Source organism: Ptychodera flava, chromosome 18 (genome assembly GCF_041260155.1).
Source record: "Ptychodera flava strain L36383 chromosome 18, AS_Pfla_20210202, whole genome shotgun sequence".
In the NCBI taxonomy this organism is placed as follows: Eukaryota; Metazoa; Hemichordata; class Enteropneusta; family Ptychoderidae; genus Ptychodera; species Ptychodera flava.
Window position 1 is genome coordinate 37,861,702 of NC_091945.1, and position 21,387 is coordinate 37,883,088.

Consider the following 21,387-nt stretch of genomic DNA (forward strand, 5'->3'; position numbering starts at 1 on the left):
ATCACAAAAATACAGTCGATGGTCTATAAAACAGTCACATTCATTTCTTTTTTCGTTTAGCGCGCGTGATTATGAAATATGGCAAAAGAAAAATGCAATGTGGGCGTGTCCCCCGAGCCTCTCCAGTCGACTTTTTTCGGCTTTCCGAAGCTTGCCCGAAGCCGTATCTCATAACGGGAAGTTAAGTATTTCACACCTCCGTAAACTCCCCGCGTGGGGTAACTTCTAGGATTTCCGCTTACATGATCAGGACAGTGTCCTCCTTCACTATGGGAAGACGTTGTTCTTTTGGTGGCTGTGACAGCGGCAAGAACGTGAACGGCTCAACTGTAAACTTTTTCAAGTTCCCGTCAAGTGTTGAGTGTTTGAACAGTAACGTGCTTGTCTCTTCTGGTTCTTACGATCGGCTGAGCCTGCCTCGTTACTCGCTACACAGAAGGTTGGGACCGCGGTGCAAACCAACTGCATAAACACAAACACTGAACGTTGAGACTACCATTAAAACGAACAACAATACGGAACGTAGAGATCGCGATACAAATCATGGAGGTTGAGTCCTCCAATCGACAGCAACACGGAACGCGTCGTTGGGACGGCGATAAAAATGAAGAACAACCGGGAATACCGGACACAACCGGGAATACCGGACCACGAGGAACGCTGTGCAAATCAAACGCAACATGGAAGCATCTAGACCGCAATGCAAATCAACTGCAACACCGAACCTTGTGGCCTTGATTTAAATGCGTATGTCTGCTATGTACAGCAAAAGTTTCATTCTCGCGAGCGAGCGTTCCTATCATGCCTGCTGTACACTAGACAAAATGACGTCAAATTTATCGCGAGGGCTCGATTGAGTGTGCCTAAGTTTCAATTCTCGCGAGAGCCATTTATGCATGCTGTACACTAGACTAAATGACGTCAAGTCTCTCGCGAGACTTGGCTTCATGGCAAATGCGTACGACGGAAAGAATGCAATAATACGGAAGTAGATACAGTTTTTGCGAATCGCCGAGAGAGAAGCGCAGATCAACAAAAGACTAAAAAAAAGCCACGTTTTTTCTTTATTTTAAATCACTTTCGCCACTGTGGCGAATTAGGATCGATTTTTTCGCCACTTCGGATTTCGATTCGCATTGGCGAACGTGGCGGATGGGCAGCGCGAACACTGTTTTGTTAGCGGATACCGGGCAGAGATAAGGCGGCGTGGGACCGCTATTCGATGTAAATGAACACACCTGTGACGTCACAGACGGCCAACCATGATCCCAGCTGAGGGCGTGACCTGAGTGTCGCAAAATGACCCCATCAAAGCCGCGCACAGAAATATCAAAAAAATTAACACTTGCGCGTACTTTTAGGTTGCAATTCTGTCGCGAGTGTGATGGTATTGACCCCCTGGAAGATATTCAGTCACATGAACGGGACCATTTCACCAGACCTTTAAAGTAGCATTGGTACTACTACTTTACACTCAGAGAGAACTAAATACCGGTATTCATGGCTGTCACAAGCATTGGCATTGTTATGGTAAACTTATCGGATGTGTCTGAAACCTTATCATGCCTTACATGATGTAAGATTTCAACACCTGTCTTTGTCCAAGACAACTTATGAAAAATTATGTAATTAAGTCAATTTCAATCAAATTATTCTTGAGGATTATTTGTGAGTTTGATATTATAAGAATTGAGATGGATTGGTTAAGATTGGAAATACAGACAGCATGAAACAAATAAAATTTATAAGAACAATGTACACTTACATTTAATTTGGCATCTTGTGCCATATTGCTTCATTGTAGCTCTACTGTAAAATCTAAGCTGAGACTCCTTTGGATTGGGGAGATTGTTCAGCGTTGATGTCAGTATAGTAGTACAGATCTCATTACAACAATAAACAAGTTCAGGTTCACTTCTCACTTCTCAGTTTACTTCATGTATGTATCAAGGGGACCTAAGACTTCAGTACAACCTGTTAATACTAGTAGAAAATACAAAATCACAATGACCCCCCCTCCCTTACTAGACAAAGATCACTTGAAAATGGTCTGTACCTTGACAACCTCCTTTAGAAATATAATCACAAGTTTGATTTGATCTTTTCACAGGATTGACAATATGTGGAGTGAATTGTTTACTGTCCTCGGAATGGATTTCTCCAAGTAAAATAATTTGTAGAACTGGACCAGTTAAAGGCAAAGGTGATGTGATTGTTCAAACCAAATCAGCTGGTATTGGTACATCCACAGTCACTTTCACAGGTTTCTTTGTACAAGTTGGTAAGTATGTCATCGATAATCCATTGTAAACTCTAGTATGGTGACATACCCTTACAGTGTATAAAGCGACTTCATTTGAAATGCTTAAATTCAATGAATTACGATCAAAAGTTTATCAAAAGCTAGATTTAGCTGAAAGGAAGGGTTGTTGAATGTTTTTTATTCGTAAATGGTGCATTTTGATGACAATATCCGTTATTATGCCTAATACATGTACAATGTATTCCTCTGTTGTAAATCCTATGGGTAGCAGACAGGTGCATATTTAAGCAATAAAGCACACCTGGTGACGGTATACCACAAGATTTTGACCAGTTCACGACATATATGCACAAGCGATAGCGAGTGTGAACTGGTCAAGACCAAGTGGTATACTATTGCTGGGTATGCTTTATTGCTATTAAAATCATAATAGTATATTACAATTCTGGTATGCAATGTCAAAAAAAGGATTTTTGCTCTTGCCGAGAGCTTGCGCACATGCTAATCGTGCTTTATTGCCAGTATACCACAGTTATTTTCATGTCTGGACCAATCAGATCACTGTATTTGTGCCATCAATACACTGGATTGATGTAATACTAGTTATCACATGTATTAACCACAGAATGTATCAGTAGATATAATAACTTCAAGGTCAACTAAAATTTGAATGCATATTTAGTTGCATGAGCAATCATTTCTGGATTTTAAATAGTAAATCAGTTTAAAGGTAGCTGTAACTTTATGATATATTTAATTCAGAAGAAAAGGTATATTTTATTCTTATCCTCCTTAAAGTATATTAAAAAACATGGTACTAACCTTGCCTATACCATTCATATTTGATACCAAGTTGTTCACAAATGTAATCTAGTCTGGACCCAATCAACAATAGTATTGACATTACACAGTCTGTATTGAGAGGTTGATATGATGCTGAAGTAGGATAAGAGAGATTATTTTACAATCAGTGTACAATAGAAATACATGAAAATTACAGTTCATTAAGAAGGTTAGAAGATTGAGTGTATTTAGACTTCTAACACTCCATGGGTGGCCTTTGCACCTTGCACAATATCTTCACCAGAAATGACTTCCAGAACTCATTGATTTGTAGTCATGGCATAGTTCAAGTATTCATTCATAATGTCATGATATTTTGATGTGGTGGCTGAACTTCTCCACTGTATTGGCAATTTTGGTTTGTTAACCCATTTAACAATAGCTGTAGTTGCAATGAGATGAACACGGCATGTTGATTGGCTAACGAGTGTGATTTCTACCGGAAACACTAGGTCCATTACAAGAGTCAGCAATTTGGATTGATGAAGGTCATGTTGCAGACTCCAGACTATCATCAGTACATCGGCCCTCTTCACCTACTCTGTCAGAAGATGATAACCCATTGGGATTAGCTGATGATGGAACAAGGTATATTAAGAAAGCTATCAAATTACCATCAATGTGATTTGACATTTGTGACATGAAGAAAAACAAAGCTTGTACATGTATTTGTATTAACACTCATGCATTGGTTTAAACTATTATGTATTTGAATGCTCATTTCACTCATACAGAAAGTGTACCATATATTCAAAACATATGAATAAAAAAATTTGAAACAATCATCAAAAGTTACTGTTATATTCTTTCTTGTGTTTTCCTAATATGCAGATTTTTAATAAATTTGGATAACTGTTTGTATATTTCATATTTACGTGTGGTATTGTATATTGTGACTATGCACGTTGTAAAAGGTAATGTTATAATTGATAGAGTGATTTATTTTATCATTGCAGACTTACATCTGCTGATGGTGAAATAGCAGAACTTTTTCCAGAAGGTAATATGGATATTGAATTGTACCAGTTGACATCACTGCCCGTAGTACTGTCTTTGGACTGATTTGCAGTTTTGGATGTATTATTTATATGTGTGTGTGTGTTGTGTGGTATGTATCATTGTATGCCTGCATGGCAGAGTGTTCATGTACTCATACTTGCAGGTGCTTGACTAGAACTCACTGTATCAATAGAAGAAAATCATAAAATTGCAACAGCTTGGATATCGCATCATTATTTTCTAGATGGAATAGGGTTGTACTCCTTATTCAACAAGTATACTGTTAGTTACTTTACTTTTGTGAATTCATCAATAACATTTCTTAGTAAAACATGTTGCAACCTTTTAGATAATATTGTCATCATATTTTCTCACAGGAAGTGGTGATATTGCGGCAAAGGATTTCATACCAGCAAGATTCCTCCTTGAAAATCACCAAGGGACAAGGTCAGTACCATAACATCACAATTAATGATGAACTACACATAGATGAAATATTCAATACTTTATTTTAGAAATATAACATTCTTTCATATAAAAATATGAAGTAGAATTAGATATATATCCTCTGTTGTTTGACATTAGCCATGTAAAATAGCACTCAACAATGCAATGTTGTTGGTGAAACTAGTTTTAGTTTTATCCTGAACAATAGAAAAACTTTGAAAGTGTAAACTAGTAGTTAAAATTAAAGAGTAGTTTCATAAATTTCTGTAAAATTGAAGCAGTTTTCCATCAATATGTTGAATATAAAGGCTTATAAAATTGTAGAATTGTAGTAGTGGTAATCACAGTACCTTGTAATAATGCAGATCTTATTTTGTTTTGATTCCCATGAAAGTTTTGAAGATTTAAAAGCTGGCCTTAGTTATTTGAAGAAAACATCAGCACAGAGATCTGAAGGTCCACTGGCATTTATGAAAGAAAATGTTAGTGCGTTCATGGATTGTCAAGAATCTTTGACAGGTAATGCAAATTCTTCAGAGTTTCATCTGATTTTTAGCGACGAAATTATGTAACTGAGGAAGCTAATAGAGTGCAGGAGGCAAAAGTGACGTACGTAACATCCGTCAACAGCTTCCGTTAAACTATTTTGTCACACCACGTGATCATACTGTGCTACGTATATTTACTACCACCATGAAATTACCTCGATAAGGAAACGGGAGATTGTTGTGTATATGAAATAATAATAAAATGAAAGTTAGAGCGTATGTGTGTGTGTATTGGCCTACATGGAAATGCGATAGACAATAATGCATTTACGTTAGAACGTCTATGCTCGATCAATTTTGAAGTGTTTTTTGTCGTGAGTGTAGTGGACCTGTGAAAACTACTGATCTTGCATTTGTGGTGAGAATACCTTCTCGGGGATATAGTTACCGTGCACCATGCAGGTAGAACCCGGAGGTCGATGCCCCGCTGGCCTGCTGACTGCGTACCATTGCACTTTTTGCATGAAAATGCGATAGACTATCAACTAGACCCTCCACGGAATGATGCAATAACGTTAGAACGTCCATGCCATATCAATTTTGAAGTTTTTTGTCCCGTCAGTGTAAATTACGAGATTGCTGGACATGTGAAAACTATTGATCTTGCGTTTTTAAGGACCGTGGTTTGTGGTTAGAATACCGTCTCGGGGATATATGTATGGATAGATGTATAGATACCGTGCACCGTGCAGGTCGAAGCTCCACCGGCCGGCTGACTGCTGCGTACATGTAGGTTACGCTGCTACAATCGTAAAATCGTGGATAAATTGTTTCGAAATTTAGGATGATATTGTTGAACGATGTCAAAGTTTGGTGGACATCTTTAGGTGGACATGTAATGCTTTTTGCCTTCGTGTACGCAAATGGCAGTGATATAGGATATACGTGGGTGTCGACGCCCATAAGGTCGTTGTGAAATCGGGCCGATTTGACTTTTAAATAGGGGTCATGTTTTTCTGGTGGTTGGAAAGGCAAGGGTGTGGTACTTTGAAAGTGCAAGGAATATAGATGTGAAATGTCCACCTAAATTTGGGTCTGATGAGTCTGTGTGTGGAGAATGACAATTGCGAAATGATTTCTTTTATTTGATGGAAAGGAAAGGTGCTGGTTTTATGGATGGTCCCGAGGAAGCTACGGGAATACTTTTGTCATTATATCACCAATATCTTGTTCTCTCTGATGCCCCATCTTTCTAAAATTGAATGCAGAGGCTACAAGTTACCCGACCAGTTTGGTGTTTTCTTTCAAAACAGAGACATCTTTAGCAAAACTATGACATTCCATCAGAGCATAAACATTACCAGAAACCTGAAAGAAACGTACAAGAACTTGAGGACAAAAGACTGCTACTGTATACTGTTATAGTGTACCCATTCCTCAAACTGTCCAGATTTAAGTAATGTGATGAGACCGTCAAGGTGCTGTGCAATGGTATTGACATGTGGACACTTTGAATGCACAAGAAAGAAATCTAAAACTAATAAGAGAAAAGCAAACGTTAAAAAATGGCTGTTTATTTTGATCCATTTGTCATGAAAATGCATACACAGATCATACAGTGTGTCACACTCTGACAGGAGTATTCATTTTGAGAAAAATTGTGCAATAAAGGCAAAAAAGATTTTGTGTTTGCAACTTTATAGTTGATACGTATTAATCACAATATTTTGCAACTTTATTGTCGATACGACATATTAATCACAATATTTTGATTTTTTATCGGGATATCACAAAACAACGTTGTGATCATCGCGGTCCAACTATTATGAGTAAGCGTGTGTACTTGGCTGGGCCGATTGAGTTCGACAAAAATCAATTCACTGTCATGGACAAGCTAAAGTGACGTCTTTCATAAATATATCCATTCAATATCCTAAGAAAATCAAGGCTATCAATGACAGGAAGAAAGTTTGTATCCCTGCCGCTAAACGCACTGAGGAGCAACAGTGCCATCATTGACGCTATTTTTAATATCATCAGGTTTTCTGTTCTTTCATTTTAAATCATCAGAAATGTTGTCCATCAAACATAAAAAGTGTGCGACCATCTAAGCTTCACTCACCTTTCCTGAAAGACTACCATCAGTGAGAATTTTTATTATATATTTGAGTAGCATTTACCAGTCAAAATATATTTTAGCCATGCAGCCAAAATTAAGAGGTAATGTTTGAAAAGTCTGACAAACATTTTGATAATTTCCTGTAATTCTATTCCATTCCACACTACTTTATTGTATGCTATGGCTTTCCAAATAGAATGACTCTTTAAAATGTAATTGAGAACAATCACAATGATGATATCATAATCAGTCATCAAAGGAGGGCAGATTGTCTCCTGCTGCTTGGCACAAAAATCCATTTATTCAGGCAATAATATTACATGCCTCTTCACAGTTAATGCTATATAACATTTAGTTATATGCAGGGCATTATCAAACAATTTTACTGTTATCGACCAGCATCAAACAGATTTTAATGAATGTCAAAATAGCAATGCATGAATGGATATTTTACATCCAGCGTTAAGCATCTACTTTGACGTTGAAAACGTCGAAGGGTTTCACTGGACCGGATAACCATGGAGGAAACCGGTCAGTACATCGTTCACTGGCCCACTAACTCCCCGGATGTTCCTATTCAAATCAATGCACCGAATGCACTCACATCGAGGCATGTAATAATAAGAAAACTATTTCATTGGCTGTTCATACATTGTAGTCTTTCAAAGTCTGTATGAGAATCTGGTCCTCTGTAGAAATGATAATATATCTCAGGGATATATTTGTTAGTGCTGTCATTATTACCATACACGTGATACGTAAATTCCCTACATGCCGCCATTGTTATAAGTTCCATAGAAGTTCATCAAATGGTACATTCACTAAAAGTTTGCTTATTTCAGTTTCATGTTAGATGAGACAATTTTCTTTTTCTTTATGTAAATTTTCTTTTCCTGTATATGTACATTTTTATGTGACATTTCAATATTCTATGTGATTTCAGCAATGCATAGCAGACTAGTAGAAGATGACGTCTTGGGAAGTCCATCGATCTGTCAAACTCTGCAAGACAATTTAGAAGGTGACTATCATTGATCAGTACAGTACTCAAGTCACAGACATCTTGCATCAATGTCACTGTATTACATTGGTGTGTGTGTGTGTGTGTGTGTGTGTGTGTGTGTGTGTGTGTGTGTGTGTGTGTGTGTGTGTGTGTGTGTGTGTGTGTGTGTGTGTGTGTGTGTGTGTGTGTGTGTGTGTGTGTTTCCCTCAAGGTTTTTGAGAGAAAGGCAGACCACATTCAAAGTCAACAACAGGCAATATTAAATATAATTCTTTATTAATGAAAACCGGTATTTATATTTTTAAATTGTTTTTACCAACATCAAATTACAGATAGCTGTTTCCTAATTTCAGGACAGTTTTGAACAAGTTCCTGGTTAGGTACAGTGAAAATGTCAATTTTTAAGACTAATAAATCATATGTTGACATCAGTCATCACTGGGAATATCATAATCATGTCTTATCATGAATATCATGTGTTTTATACATCCTCAGAATGTAACAAAAATGCCGGTGTATTGTTTGAAGATGTTCTGAATCGAAAAGATAAAGCTGACTCCACCAGAAATGCATTAAATGTGCTCCATCGATTTAAGTTCCTGTTTAACCTTCCAATAAATATGGAAAGGAATATCAAAAAGGTTAGTTCTTCTTTAACTTTGCAGTAGTGTTAGTGTGTTTGTGTTACACATTAAGGATGTACGATCGGAAAAAGTAAATGTAATGTCAATTTTTTCAAATGGGGATTTTTGAATACCTACATATGTGAATAGTCCAAAACTGGGAAAAAAACATGGGGTCACCGCGCTTGTTTTTTTACAAAATGACATTAAAAATTCACGGTTTTTCACAAAATCACTAAAAATCAATAAAACAGGTCATCATTTTCATATTTATATCATGATTGCATTTTTCACGTTTACACTGTAAAAGAATAAAGAAATTATAAACCTAAGCTACTTTGAAGATTTTACTTACATTAAAATTGAGTTAAAAAGTCATATTTATTTTTTAACCAAAATTGCAACAAATATGCCCCAAATTTTAGGAATGGGAGAGGGTAATTTATTAATTATTGATAGTTTCTACTAATGTCAATTTTCTCAAACTTTGCCAAATAATAGCACTTTTTGTGAATTTTTCAAAACCACATTTTGTTTAGTAGGTCACCGAGCTCGATTTTTCACAATTTTGCAAAAACTAACTAGGATTTACAGGTTCTGGCGATAAACCATGCTCTCCCGGGTTTGTCGCACGAGGGCGCTCTTCAAATGCCGCTGACCTGCCGTGGCTACCCGCAGTGGCCCTGTCCAGGCATGGTCATGATTTAAGCCTACCATTAAACTTTAATGAGAGGGAAATGACAGAACAAAGCAAAGACTTTTAGGTTCTTCTACTTTTAGAGTCTATATATTAATACAGCATACAAAAAATCACGTAATATTTATTGCCGTAACGCTTATCGGTGGGGATTAGGTTGACTTCGCTGCAGGCTAAGTAAGTTTTCACACACTACGTGGAGCCAGGAGCCGAGGCCGTGAACTTGGCGTTTCTCCAATACACGATGACAATCGTAAAGGCAAGCCCGCAACTGACACAAGTGTCAAGATTTTCGGCTAGTTCACTCAAATCGACTATGCGACGGCCATTCTTCCATTCTCCGGTAGGTCTACTAGAGACACTATCATTGGAATTATAACCACGAATAGCAAATCAGACGTCACTTTTCTGATTTACGCTGTACAGGCTACGGTCATGTTGCATTTTTTTTATCTTTTTGCTGAATTCTCGTACCTTCCAGCATGTTTTGAGGGCACGCTAAACATTTTCTCGGCGCGATTTTCCTTTTTCTGTAGACGACATTTTGTACAACGCAAAAAACGTTCGGAACGTCACTATGCGCGCGTGGTTACTATGGATAAATTTCTGCGCGGAAATCGGCGCAGTACGCTTATATTTTTCCGATCGTACATCCTTAAGGTGGTTGAAAAGGCTATTTTTGCACCAATTCTTTTCTCAGAGTTAATGTCAAGTTTCAAGTGTTAGAATCAAGATATTTAGTTCAAATTTTCAGGATAACTCCCTTAGTTAATATTTTCTCCAAAGAATATAAAAATTGTATATTTGCAGCCATGATTTTGAAATATGACACCAGTAAATATTAAAATTAATTTTTCATATTTTTTTTACATATTTGAATTTAATAATAATTGGATAGTACTAATATTACCAAATTAGTTATAATATGTTGACACTATTTATTGTAAGATTTGTACAGCAGGATTTGTAAATAAAATTCGTTTTTATGATTTTACATGGGTTTATATATCAAAAAATTATTAAAAATTCTTTCAAATTTCAAAATGTGATTTTTCAAAAAGTACTTCAAATACAGGAAAATTGTGCCGTACAAATCTTATCTGTAACCTTGTTAATAGGCTGTAAAAATTCCATGTCCATATCTCATTTTAAAGTTGGATTAAATTGGTACACAATTATGTAGGAAAACTGTTATTCTGTCAAAAATGTTGAAAACAAGCCATATTTGCACCCCTCGTTTGAAGTCATAGAGCAGTTTTTTTTGGTTAATCTCACTTTTGACACCTCTTTGACACTCAAAGAATCTAAAAATGCATTTACAATAGCAGTCACTCACTCTGAATGCCAGCACCGCCTTGTCAAACTTTCCTGAAAAACAGCAAATAATGACTTTCCCTTTTCAAACAATTTATTAAAAGCTAGGGGACCTCTACCATAGTTAATACACTAAGGACTCCCCAACTTCTTCTTATTTGGTCAGTTTTTCAGAAGTTTTAACAGGCTATAACTCTGCAATGCCTTTGTGCCCAAATGTCTAGTTTTTTTTATTCCACAGAGAATGTTGACTACTTTTATATTTTAATAGTTTTGTTGAATTTATAACTGACGCTCTAGCCTTTCCAACCACCTTAACTTTAAGACTAGTGAAATAGTACTACTACGGTACATCAGTTCAAGAGAAACTGAATATTTTTTCAATTACTTAATGCAGAGGGATTATAGATGAACCAAGAATAGGTCATGGAAATTAATGTGAATATTACTTCTCATCTTGAGTGAGAATATCTGACCAGCAAAGGAGAATTTAATTTCAGTCACTGCTTTCTGAATGAAATATTAAGTATGACATGCAAAGGAGTAACACAATGGCTAACATCAACTCAATGGCTAACATCAACACAATGGCTAACATCAACACAATGGCTAACATCAACACTATGGCTAACATCAACACTATGGCTAACATCAACACAATGGCTAACATCAACACTATGGCTAACATCAACACAATGGCTAACATCAACACTATGGCTAACATCAACACAATGGCTAACATCAACACTATGGCTAACATCAACACAATGGCTAACATCAACACTATGGCTAACATCAACACTATGGCTAACATCAACACAATGGCTAACATCAACACAATGGCTAACATCAACACAATGGCTAACATCAACACTATGGCTAACATCAACACTATGGCTAACATCAACACTATGGCTAACATCAACACAATGGCTAACATCAACACAATGGCTAACATCAACACTATGGCTGACATCAACACTGTGGCGAACATCAACACAATGGCTAATATCAACACAATGGCTAACATCAACACAATGGCTAACATCAACACAATGGCTAACATCAACACAATGGCTAACATCAACACTATGGCTAACATCAACACAATGGCTAACATCAACACAATGGCTGACATCAACACAATGGCTGACATCAACACTATGGCTGACATCAACACAATGGCTGACATCAACACAATAGCTAACGTCAACACTATGGCTTACGTCAACACAATGGCTAACATCAACAATATGGCTAACATCAACACTATGGCTAACATCAACACAATGGCTAACATCAACACGATGGCTAACATCAACACTATGGCTAACATCAACACTATGGCTAACATCAACACAATGGCTAACATCAACACTATGGCTAACATCAACACTATGGCTAACATCAACACAATGGCTAACATCACACAATGGCTAACATCAACACAATGGCTAACATCACACAATGGCTAACATCAACACTATGGCTAACATCAACACTATGGCTGACATCAACACTATCGCTAACATCAACACAATGGCTGACATCAACACAATGGCTAACATCAACACTATGGCTAACATCAACACTATGGCTAACATCAACACTATGGCTAACATCACACAATGGCTAACATCAACACAATGGCTAACATCAACACAATGGCTAACATCAACACAATGGCTAACATCAACACAATGGCTAACATCAATAATATGGCTAACATCAACACAATGGCTAACATCAACACAATGGCTAACATCAACACAATGGCTGACATCAACACTATGGCTGACATCAACACTATGGCTAACATCAACACAATGGCTAACATCAACACTATGGCTAACATCAACACTATGGCTAACATCAACAATATGGCTAACATCAACACAATGGCTAACATCAACACTATGGCTAACATCAACACTATGGCTAACATCAACACTATGGCTAACATCAACACAATGGCTAACATCAAAAGTCCTGTAAAAATTCTACCATATCTCACCTTCACAATCACATCATTGCTTCTGATAATTAATCCAGATAGGTATTTATGTTTTTATGTTGTGCCAAGATAATTTAAAGGCCAGGGACTTGATCCCCGGGATCAAGTTTGTTTTAGTCTATAAGAGGATTATGGAGTGTCAAAGCCTTTTGTTTTCCATTGAAAATGTAATCTAATAAGTAGATTTCCCGCGAGACAATCTGATGCCAGCACAGGCCTTTAATTACACAATACAATAATACCTCCATATGCATTTCATTTCAGGGAGATTATGAAATTGTCGTCAATGATTATGGTAGAGCAAAATCACTGTTTTCAAACACAGAAGTACAAGTATTCAAGAAAGGTAAAGTCTACATGTACGGTATTCTGTCATGTCACATGTCTTATGTTCAGATGAAATGAACAGGGAGTGAATTAACAATGGCTGACCAGTGCAGTAGTGGATCACAATTTGAATTGATCACAGTATGTACAGTGTGTTACTAACATAGATGTACAATGTTCAGGGCGTGTATATGAATATTGTGCAGGATCCAAGGGTTAAATATCAAATGAATGTTATCTGAATTAAACTATACTGCTACTAATGCTATACTGTTGTGTATTATCATGGAGGGCAGTAGAACCATCAATGTATTACATCAGAGAAAGCTTTGAAAGGATGATTACATTGTGCAAGATACTGAATTTTCTGACCCTGCATCAAACATGCAAATCTCATCTGGAATGTGTAATTTTATTATAAAAATATACTCATTTTTGCTGCAGTTTTAAAATGTATAATGCCTTTAAATTTTCATCTTTACCTTGGATTAGTTTTCACGGAAGTTGAGAGCAGAGTTGCCAAACTGAGAAATCAACTAAAAGAACAATTAAAGGATCTACCAGCCACACTTGAAGATCAAAAGAAGATCATTCGGTAAGGCTTTGATACTGATTATAGATATTCCATAGATTGTATAGAGTGTGGCAGTGACTGCCTCCCTCTGCCACCCTCTCTTTCTGTGATGGTCCAACTTGGCCACAGTGACTGCTACCCTCTGCCACCCCATCTCTCTCTGTGATGGTCCAACTTGGCTATAGTGATTGCCACCCTCTGCCACCCCATCTCTCTCTGTGATGGTCCAACTTGGCTATAGTGACTGCCTTCCTCTGCCACCCCCATCTCTCTCTGTGATGGTCCAACTTGGGTATAGTGACTGCCACCCTCTCTTTCTGTGATGGTCCAACTTGGCCACAGTGACTGCCACCCTCTGCCACCCATCTCTCTCTGTGATGGTCCAACTTGGGTATAGTGACTGCCACCCTCTCTTTCTGTGATGGTCCAACTTGGCTATAGTGACTGCCACCCTCTGCCACCCCATCTCTCTCTGTGATGGTCCAACTTGGCTATAGTGACTGCCACCCTCTCTTTCTGTGATGGTCCAACTTGGCTATAGTGACTGCCACCCTCTGCCACCCTCTCTTTCTGTGATGGTCCAACTTGGCCACAGTGACTGCTACTGTCTGCCACCCCCATCTCTCTCTGTGATGGTCCAACTTGGCTATAGTGACTGCCACCCTCTGCCACCCCATCTCTCTCTGTGATGGTCCAACTTGGCTATAGTGACTGCCACCCTCTGCCACCCTCTCTTTCTGTGATGGTCCAACTTGGCCACAGTGACTGCCACTCTCTGCCATGTACCCCCATCTCTCTCTGTGATGGTCCAACTTGGCTATAGTGACTGCCACCCTCTGCCACCCTCTCTTTCTGTGATGGTCCAACTTGGCCACAGTGACTGCCACCCTCTGCCATGTACCCCCATCTCTCTCTGTGATGGTCCAACTTGGCTATAGTGACTGCCACCCTCTGCCATCCCCATCTCTCTCTGTGATGGTCCAACTTGGCTAGTAGTGACTGCCACCCTCTGCCATGCACCCCCATCTCTCTCTGTGATGATCCATCTGGGCCATATTGAATTGTGGGATTAGATCAAACCATGATATGAAAGGGTTACTGACATTATTGACTTTATATCACTTTGATTACAAAGTTTATGACATAGTATTGCATCATATCAGCATTTCATTGCATTTGTACAGCTTAGCTCCAATACATCAATAAAGACAGATGCAATGATGGCAGTAAAGTTGTAGTATCTCATCACACAAGCTATAGTTTAATATTTGATATTTAGTATTTTACTGTTTAGTATTGGATGAAGGTCTTGTAGTATGCATGATTGTAAACATATTGTTTTCGAAGAAAGTCATGAAATCGACCTGTCAGCGTTAAAATGACACACACCATGGCATTGCTGTTGTTGTCATATTGTCAATGATGTTGGCAGTAATCTATTTCAGTCAATACCAAATTACTGAATCAACACAATCTTTGTCTTTCTAAATGATATTACTATGAATGTGTCCTTAAGCTAGATACTTGATGTAATGCATGTCCATGATGTAAGAGTTTTCCATACCTAAGAAATGAACTTACATTACGCTACTTTATCTCTATCTTTGTATCTCTTATACATGGTCATGGTGTTGATCTGCAGTTATTTGGTGGATTTAGAGTCCGGTGGTGACCCAGCATGGGATTGTATAAAACACCAACAACAGTGGTTGATGAACTTGCTGACTCAATGCAAAGATGAATACATTCAAGGAGGTAAGCTAGGAGCTGATAAGATCAACTGTCATGTAGAATCTCCCCATCTACTGGATATTTATGGAAGATCTTTTTTAGGTCATGAACTCATTGCAACTTTGCAAATGATTCTGCCATGATTGAGTTTATGTTCAATGTTAGTGGCTTGTGTTATTTATGTTAAATTGAACACTTTGTTAATGTTTGTGTTCTTTTAGTTCTATGTATACCAATAGTTCTAAATATTAGTGAGGACCAAGGCCAAGAGAATATTTGTTTTAAAGATTATAAAAGTGAAAGAGGTGACTGGTCAAATATTTAGAAATTGTCACTTTAACTCTGTTCTTTCATCTACAATCCTGCAAACATGAGCAAAAACTGACCATGCAAACAAACACCTCATTCTCAGGGCAGTAATCCTTACATTCACAGTTCCATATTAAAGACTATTTCATGGGCTTTTTTGATGCTATACATTGTTGACTGATCCCCATTCAGATGTTATTGAAGACAAAGACATTTCCAGAGTACATGATGTAACCTGTAAGGATCAAGTTATGACTTAGATGACTTTGATACTGACAGTATATAGAAGTATAGAAGTGGTTCACCAAAGCCGTCCTTGTTGCTCACAGAACTGGTTTACCAAAGCCCTCCTAGTTGCTTAAAGAATGTAGAAGTGATTTACAAAAGCCCTCCTAGTTGCCCATAGAAGTGATTTACCAAAGCCCTCCTAGTTGCCCATAGAAGTGGTTTACAAAAGCCCTCCTAGTTGCCATAGAAGTGGTTTACAAAAGCCCTCCTAGTTGCCCATAGAAGTGGTTTACAAAAGCCCTCCTAGTTGCCCATAGAAGTGATTTACAAAAGCCCTCCTAGTTGCCCATAGAAGTGGTTTACAAAAGCCCTCCTAGTTGCCCATAGAAGTGATTTACAAAAGCCCTCCTAGTTGCCCATAGAAGTGGTTTACAAAAGCCCTCCTAGTTGCCCATAGAAGTGGTTTACCAAAGCCCTCCTAGTTGCCCATAGAAGTGGTTTACAAAAGCCCTCCTAGTTGCCCATAGAAGTGGTTTACCAAAGCCCTCCTAGTTGCCCATAGAAGTGATTTACAAAAGCCCTCCTAGTTGCCCATAGAAGTGGTTTACCAAAGCCCTCCTAGTTGCCCATAGAAGTGGTTTTTGTCCTTAGCTGATGATGTAACTCTCAATGCAACACCAAACTTAGAAAGTGAAACTCTACCAGCACCGTATAAATAGCAACTACAGTCACGTGTATACTACTGGTAGTGTCTATACAATCCGTGATATTCAGATGCATATAACTGCACAAATCTATTTCAAATCGTTTTTGTTGCCAGCAACAATATTTTCAAGATATCATAAACTTTTATTTGATCAAGAAAACAAAGTTGACGATGTTACAAATCCAATGCTCTAAGTCTTTTGGTTTTACTTCTTTCATTCTAATAATTTCAGAATATTGAATTCAATTTTCAGTGACTAATGCATTTATGTACTGGTACATGTAATACTGTACACGGCACGTTGTTGCCTTGTCACTAACCACTTTGTGTGCCTTGAAACACTGATGATGGACTTGCCACAAAAATCAAGAGAGTTTGCATGTACTAAGTTAAAGTTTCATAAAATTTGTAAATAATATAAAATTAAAACACTTGAGTGCATGAATCATGACACTTATCCTTAAACCTAGTGAGAAACACTTTAAATAAACTGTTAGATGACAACAATGAACCTGTATCAATGTCATAAAATCCAACTTAGTAACTTACCTGTTGTGTCTGTAAAGAAAAGGTCTCTGTCAAGAAGCTTGTAACAGTAATTTATTTTTGTGTTTTCACTATCAAGAGTGCATGCAAAGGAAACTAAACTTCTGTAGTCCCCATGTTCTAAAAGTGAATTGTTTTGTTTAACACTAGTAAGTTTAGTATTTAAACTGAAACTGTTTGTTTAGTCTCTGATAAAGGGCCAGAAGCTATAACTTTGATGACTTATCAGTTTTTGGGTTTTTTTATTTTGACCACAGTTTTTGTTCCACTCCCCAAAGCATGTTGAGGTACACAGTATACAGCTTGTCAACTCAACATGTACATGTGTAGACTGTATTGTTATTGCTGACAAGTGAAACGTAATTAATAACAGTGCATTTTACATGAATAGATGCTGTGTTGACAAGCTTAATAGTCCGTGCTTTAGGAAGTAGAGCAAGAACTTCCAACTGACATACAAAACAAAAATGATGAAAAAAAAAATCTTAAAAGTTAAAGCTACTGGCTCTTTAACACTTCAATACTAGAATATAGGTACAACTAATTGTAAAAAATAAAGGGCATCTTGATTGCTCCTTGCTGATTGCAATCCTAGGAAAGAAAGGTTACTGTTGGTTTGGTACCATACATGTACCATTGCACTGCATTTCATTTCTCATCATCATATCAGGCACAAGTATAACACCCAATCTGTTGCTTGTAACACAGATACAGAGATAAGAATTGCTTCAATGGTTTTGCTAAATGCAGCTGCAGTCCCTCCCCCCTCCCCACAGTGTGTGGAGGGACTGTGATGCAGCAAATTTAGAATGGTTATACTCAGCTGACTCACTATACTGATACTGAAATACCAAATACTTGCATACTTCAAGCTAATGCTATTTCCTGGAGCACAATGAAAAAGCAGCTTTAAAAATAGTATTGCCATAAAGCATTTTTGTGCCAGTAACTGTCACAGATTTATCCAATATATTATGTAAAAATATACATGGCATTGGTTTGCAGAAAAAAGCTGTGATTTTTTTAAGAATGCATATCATGAATCATTTTCATACATTGCTATCACTCAGAACAACAAGCCGCTGACGGTGAATCATGTGGTGCTGGCAGTGGTGACAGTGCTCCAGGTGGCTTACATGTACGTCCACCAATCAAATCTATGAAACAAAGCAGTCTTGGCATGAAATCTCATCAATCCAATGTTGACAATGGTAAGACAGCCTTGGATGTCTGTCTGTCTGTCCGTCTATATGTCTATCTATCTTTCCCCTGAGTTCTGTAAAAACTCAAATTGAATATTATGTTTTTGTCACTGTACTTTTGCCATTCTCCCTCATTTTATGTCTGCATTATACGAGATGGAAGGTACACTATCACATCATTTCATATCTGCATTGTTGAGGATGCTATCACATTATCTCATATCTGCATTGTTCAGGATGCTATTGCATCATCTCATATCTGCTATTTTCAGGATGCTATCACGTCACTCATATCTACATTGTTCAGGATGCTATTACATCATCTCAAATATGCATCTATCCATCTGTCACCAGTGTCATAGTACAGTGTAGCATTAATAGACCTGAGCTTCTGTAGACTTACTAGATATGCAATCTAACCCATAGCAGCATTCTTGTCTTGTGAACATTGCTACAGAGCAGTCAATCTTTGTCTTGCCGGAGTACCCCATCATGGGATGCATACATGATGTGGACCATGGAACACAGATGGTGTGTTATAAATATCATAGGAAATTAACAGTATCTGTTATTGAAAATGATTGTCCCGAGGCAAAATTCCAAATGGCACCAACTTTAATATTATTCCATAGAATTACATGGAACAGTGGGTAAGATGTACCCTACCGTGCCTTTACAAAATTATCAAGTTTGGCCGATTCCTCAATGGTAGGCATGAAAGTACAGTGTAATTTACAAAATCTTTTCCTAAGGTGATCATGAGATTGTCAATTGGGACTTTTGTTACAAAGCAAAGCAGCAATAGATAAATACAAGCCTACACCAATTAAAGTAATTGTTTTTAACTCAGACACCACAGGATGCTACTGATTTATACTAATCTAAATTACTATTCATTAAATCTGAGTTGTTTATCACTAAGATGTAGTATTAGCCTCTACCTCATTAAGAGGGATAAAAGTGCCTACTTTTGACAGTGTTGTGATATTGTTGTTTTGTGAGAAGTTATTTTCTGTTTTCTTTTGTAGAAGAATAATTGCACATTACTTTCTCATATTTAACTACATCCAACTCGAAAACTATGAGTGATGTTACTTCATCCAACTTGAAAAATGTGAGTGATGTAGTGGCCAGCCAACATGTTGTCTTTGTTTTATGGTGACAGTACATCACTAGTATTTTCCAAGTTTATCAAAGAAAAATATTTTGAAATAATTAACTTATCATATCATATGCTCGAGCCAAAAGTTTGTTATATTATTTTTGTAAATTAAAAACTACTATAATTTGTAATGCGTGTGACAAAGTTTTCAATGATGTCAATGTTTAGGTCGCAAGTGAGAAACATCACTCACATGGTAAATATTGCCAGATAATTGTTTGATCTAATATACCTCCACTGCAGTTACACATGGTTATACAGAAGGCATAGGCGTAGAAATTCACCTCCGACAATGTTACACTAGAACTCAAAGAGATAAATCAATTGAATCTATATGGCATGGTCTTGGTCACATTCCAGCCAGCCACAGCCAGCACTCAATTTTCTAAGGCAATATGGAACCCAAATTATACATTGTGAAACAAGGTTAATTTTTATAAAATCTTCACTGCTGGCTAGACTTCAATTTGATGGCAGGAGATATACCTGCTGCCATGTTGTTTCATTGTCAAACACATTGAAAATTGATGCAAAAAACATGTTGACACAACAAATTGATTACACCTAGGCAGGTAGAATGTAGAATGACAAGAAGACAAACTTGGCTTGTACATGTGATTAACTAAAATGACATGTATAGCAGGAACTAAGTAGTGGCAATAAAACACGTTACTGTCAACAAGAATAAGATTATTGTCTTGAAACAAAACTAGAAAAGTTTATCGATAGCTGCATGGCAACTAGGTTTTTGATTTCTTTACATTAAATACAGTAGGATGTAAAATTCATGTTCCATGGAATTAAAGAGAATTATTCATTAAAGTTAAAAAATTGACAATTATCTCAGTTTGAAATCAGATTGATCCCAAGATGTATCTTTGGAGGTTAAAAATATTGTTTCATTAAAATTTTGGGCAAATTATTAGTACCTGTAGAAGATTTTTAGTCACCACGGACACCGTCCGGGGAGATTTATCCCTAGGGTTTGGTCATGTCCGTGGGTGCGTGCATCCGTCTGTCCGTCCGTCCGTTCACGCAGATATCTCAGAGATGCCTGGAGTGATTTCATTCAAAGTTGGTTGAAGGATTATTCATATGTCATACATATGCACGTTGATTTGTTTTGTGATACAATCCAATATGACTGCCGTGCGGCCATTTTGTTAAGACTTTTTCATGTACGGAGCCATAACTCAGGCACATTTCAACCAATTTTATTCAAAGTTGGTACAAGGACATTGACCTATGTCATAAATATGCATGTCAATTGGTTTCACAATCCGATGCAAAATGGCTGCTTTGTGGCCATTTTGTTATGATTTTGTCATGTCCTGAGCCATAATTTGGATATGTATCAACTGATTTTTTTCAAAGCTGGTACAAGGACATTGACCTATCATGTCATAAATATGCATGTCTATTGGTTTCACAGTCCAATACAACATAATGGCTGCCTGGTGGCCATTTTGTTACGATTTTTTCATGTACAGAGCTATAACTCAGACATATTTCCACCAGTATCATTCAAAGTTGGCACAAGGACATTGACGTATGTCATACATGTGCACATCAATTTGTTTAACGGCATGTAGTAGTATCATGTCAATTATTGAATTTTCGTAATTAGTCTGATATGTCAAGAAATACTGCATCAAATTTCATTAAACTTGGTACAGATGTTAAGCTCACATTGCTTTAACAGTGAAAAAGACATTTGTCAGTGTCAACTTAATTAATTTGTAATTGCATATGTAATGAACTTTCCTAATTAGAGTGATATATCCACAAATAC

The 21,387-nt window shown here is 37.3% G+C and overlaps 1 protein-coding gene across 4 annotated transcripts in view; it reads left to right on the forward strand.

Annotated features, from left to right (window-relative positions):
- The window catches only part of LOC139117551 (exocyst complex component 2-like), a 43,527-nt gene that overhangs the window by 4,528 nt on the left and 17,612 nt on the right, over positions 1 to 21,387 (forward strand). For 2 of the 4 annotated variants that reach the window (XM_070680771.1, XM_070680770.1), the window contains exons 3-13: positions 2,111 to 2,281; positions 3,559 to 3,694; positions 4,063 to 4,106; positions 4,483 to 4,552; positions 4,947 to 5,071; positions 8,103 to 8,180; positions 8,658 to 8,803; positions 13,075 to 13,156; positions 13,630 to 13,732; positions 15,354 to 15,466; positions 18,302 to 18,442. In XM_070680771.1, coding sequence (XP_070536872.1) covers positions 2,111 to 2,281; positions 3,559 to 3,694; positions 4,063 to 4,106; positions 4,483 to 4,552; positions 4,947 to 5,071; positions 8,103 to 8,180; positions 8,658 to 8,803; positions 13,075 to 13,156; positions 13,630 to 13,732; positions 15,354 to 15,466; positions 18,302 to 18,442 — 1,209 coding nt within the window. The remainder of the gene's footprint in view (positions 1 to 2,110; positions 2,282 to 3,558; positions 3,695 to 4,062; positions 4,107 to 4,482; positions 4,553 to 4,946; positions 5,072 to 8,102; positions 8,181 to 8,657; positions 8,804 to 13,074; positions 13,157 to 13,629; positions 13,733 to 15,353; positions 15,467 to 18,301; positions 18,443 to 21,387) is intronic. The other 2 variants (XM_070680773.1, XM_070680772.1) reach the window with 1 other exon arrangement.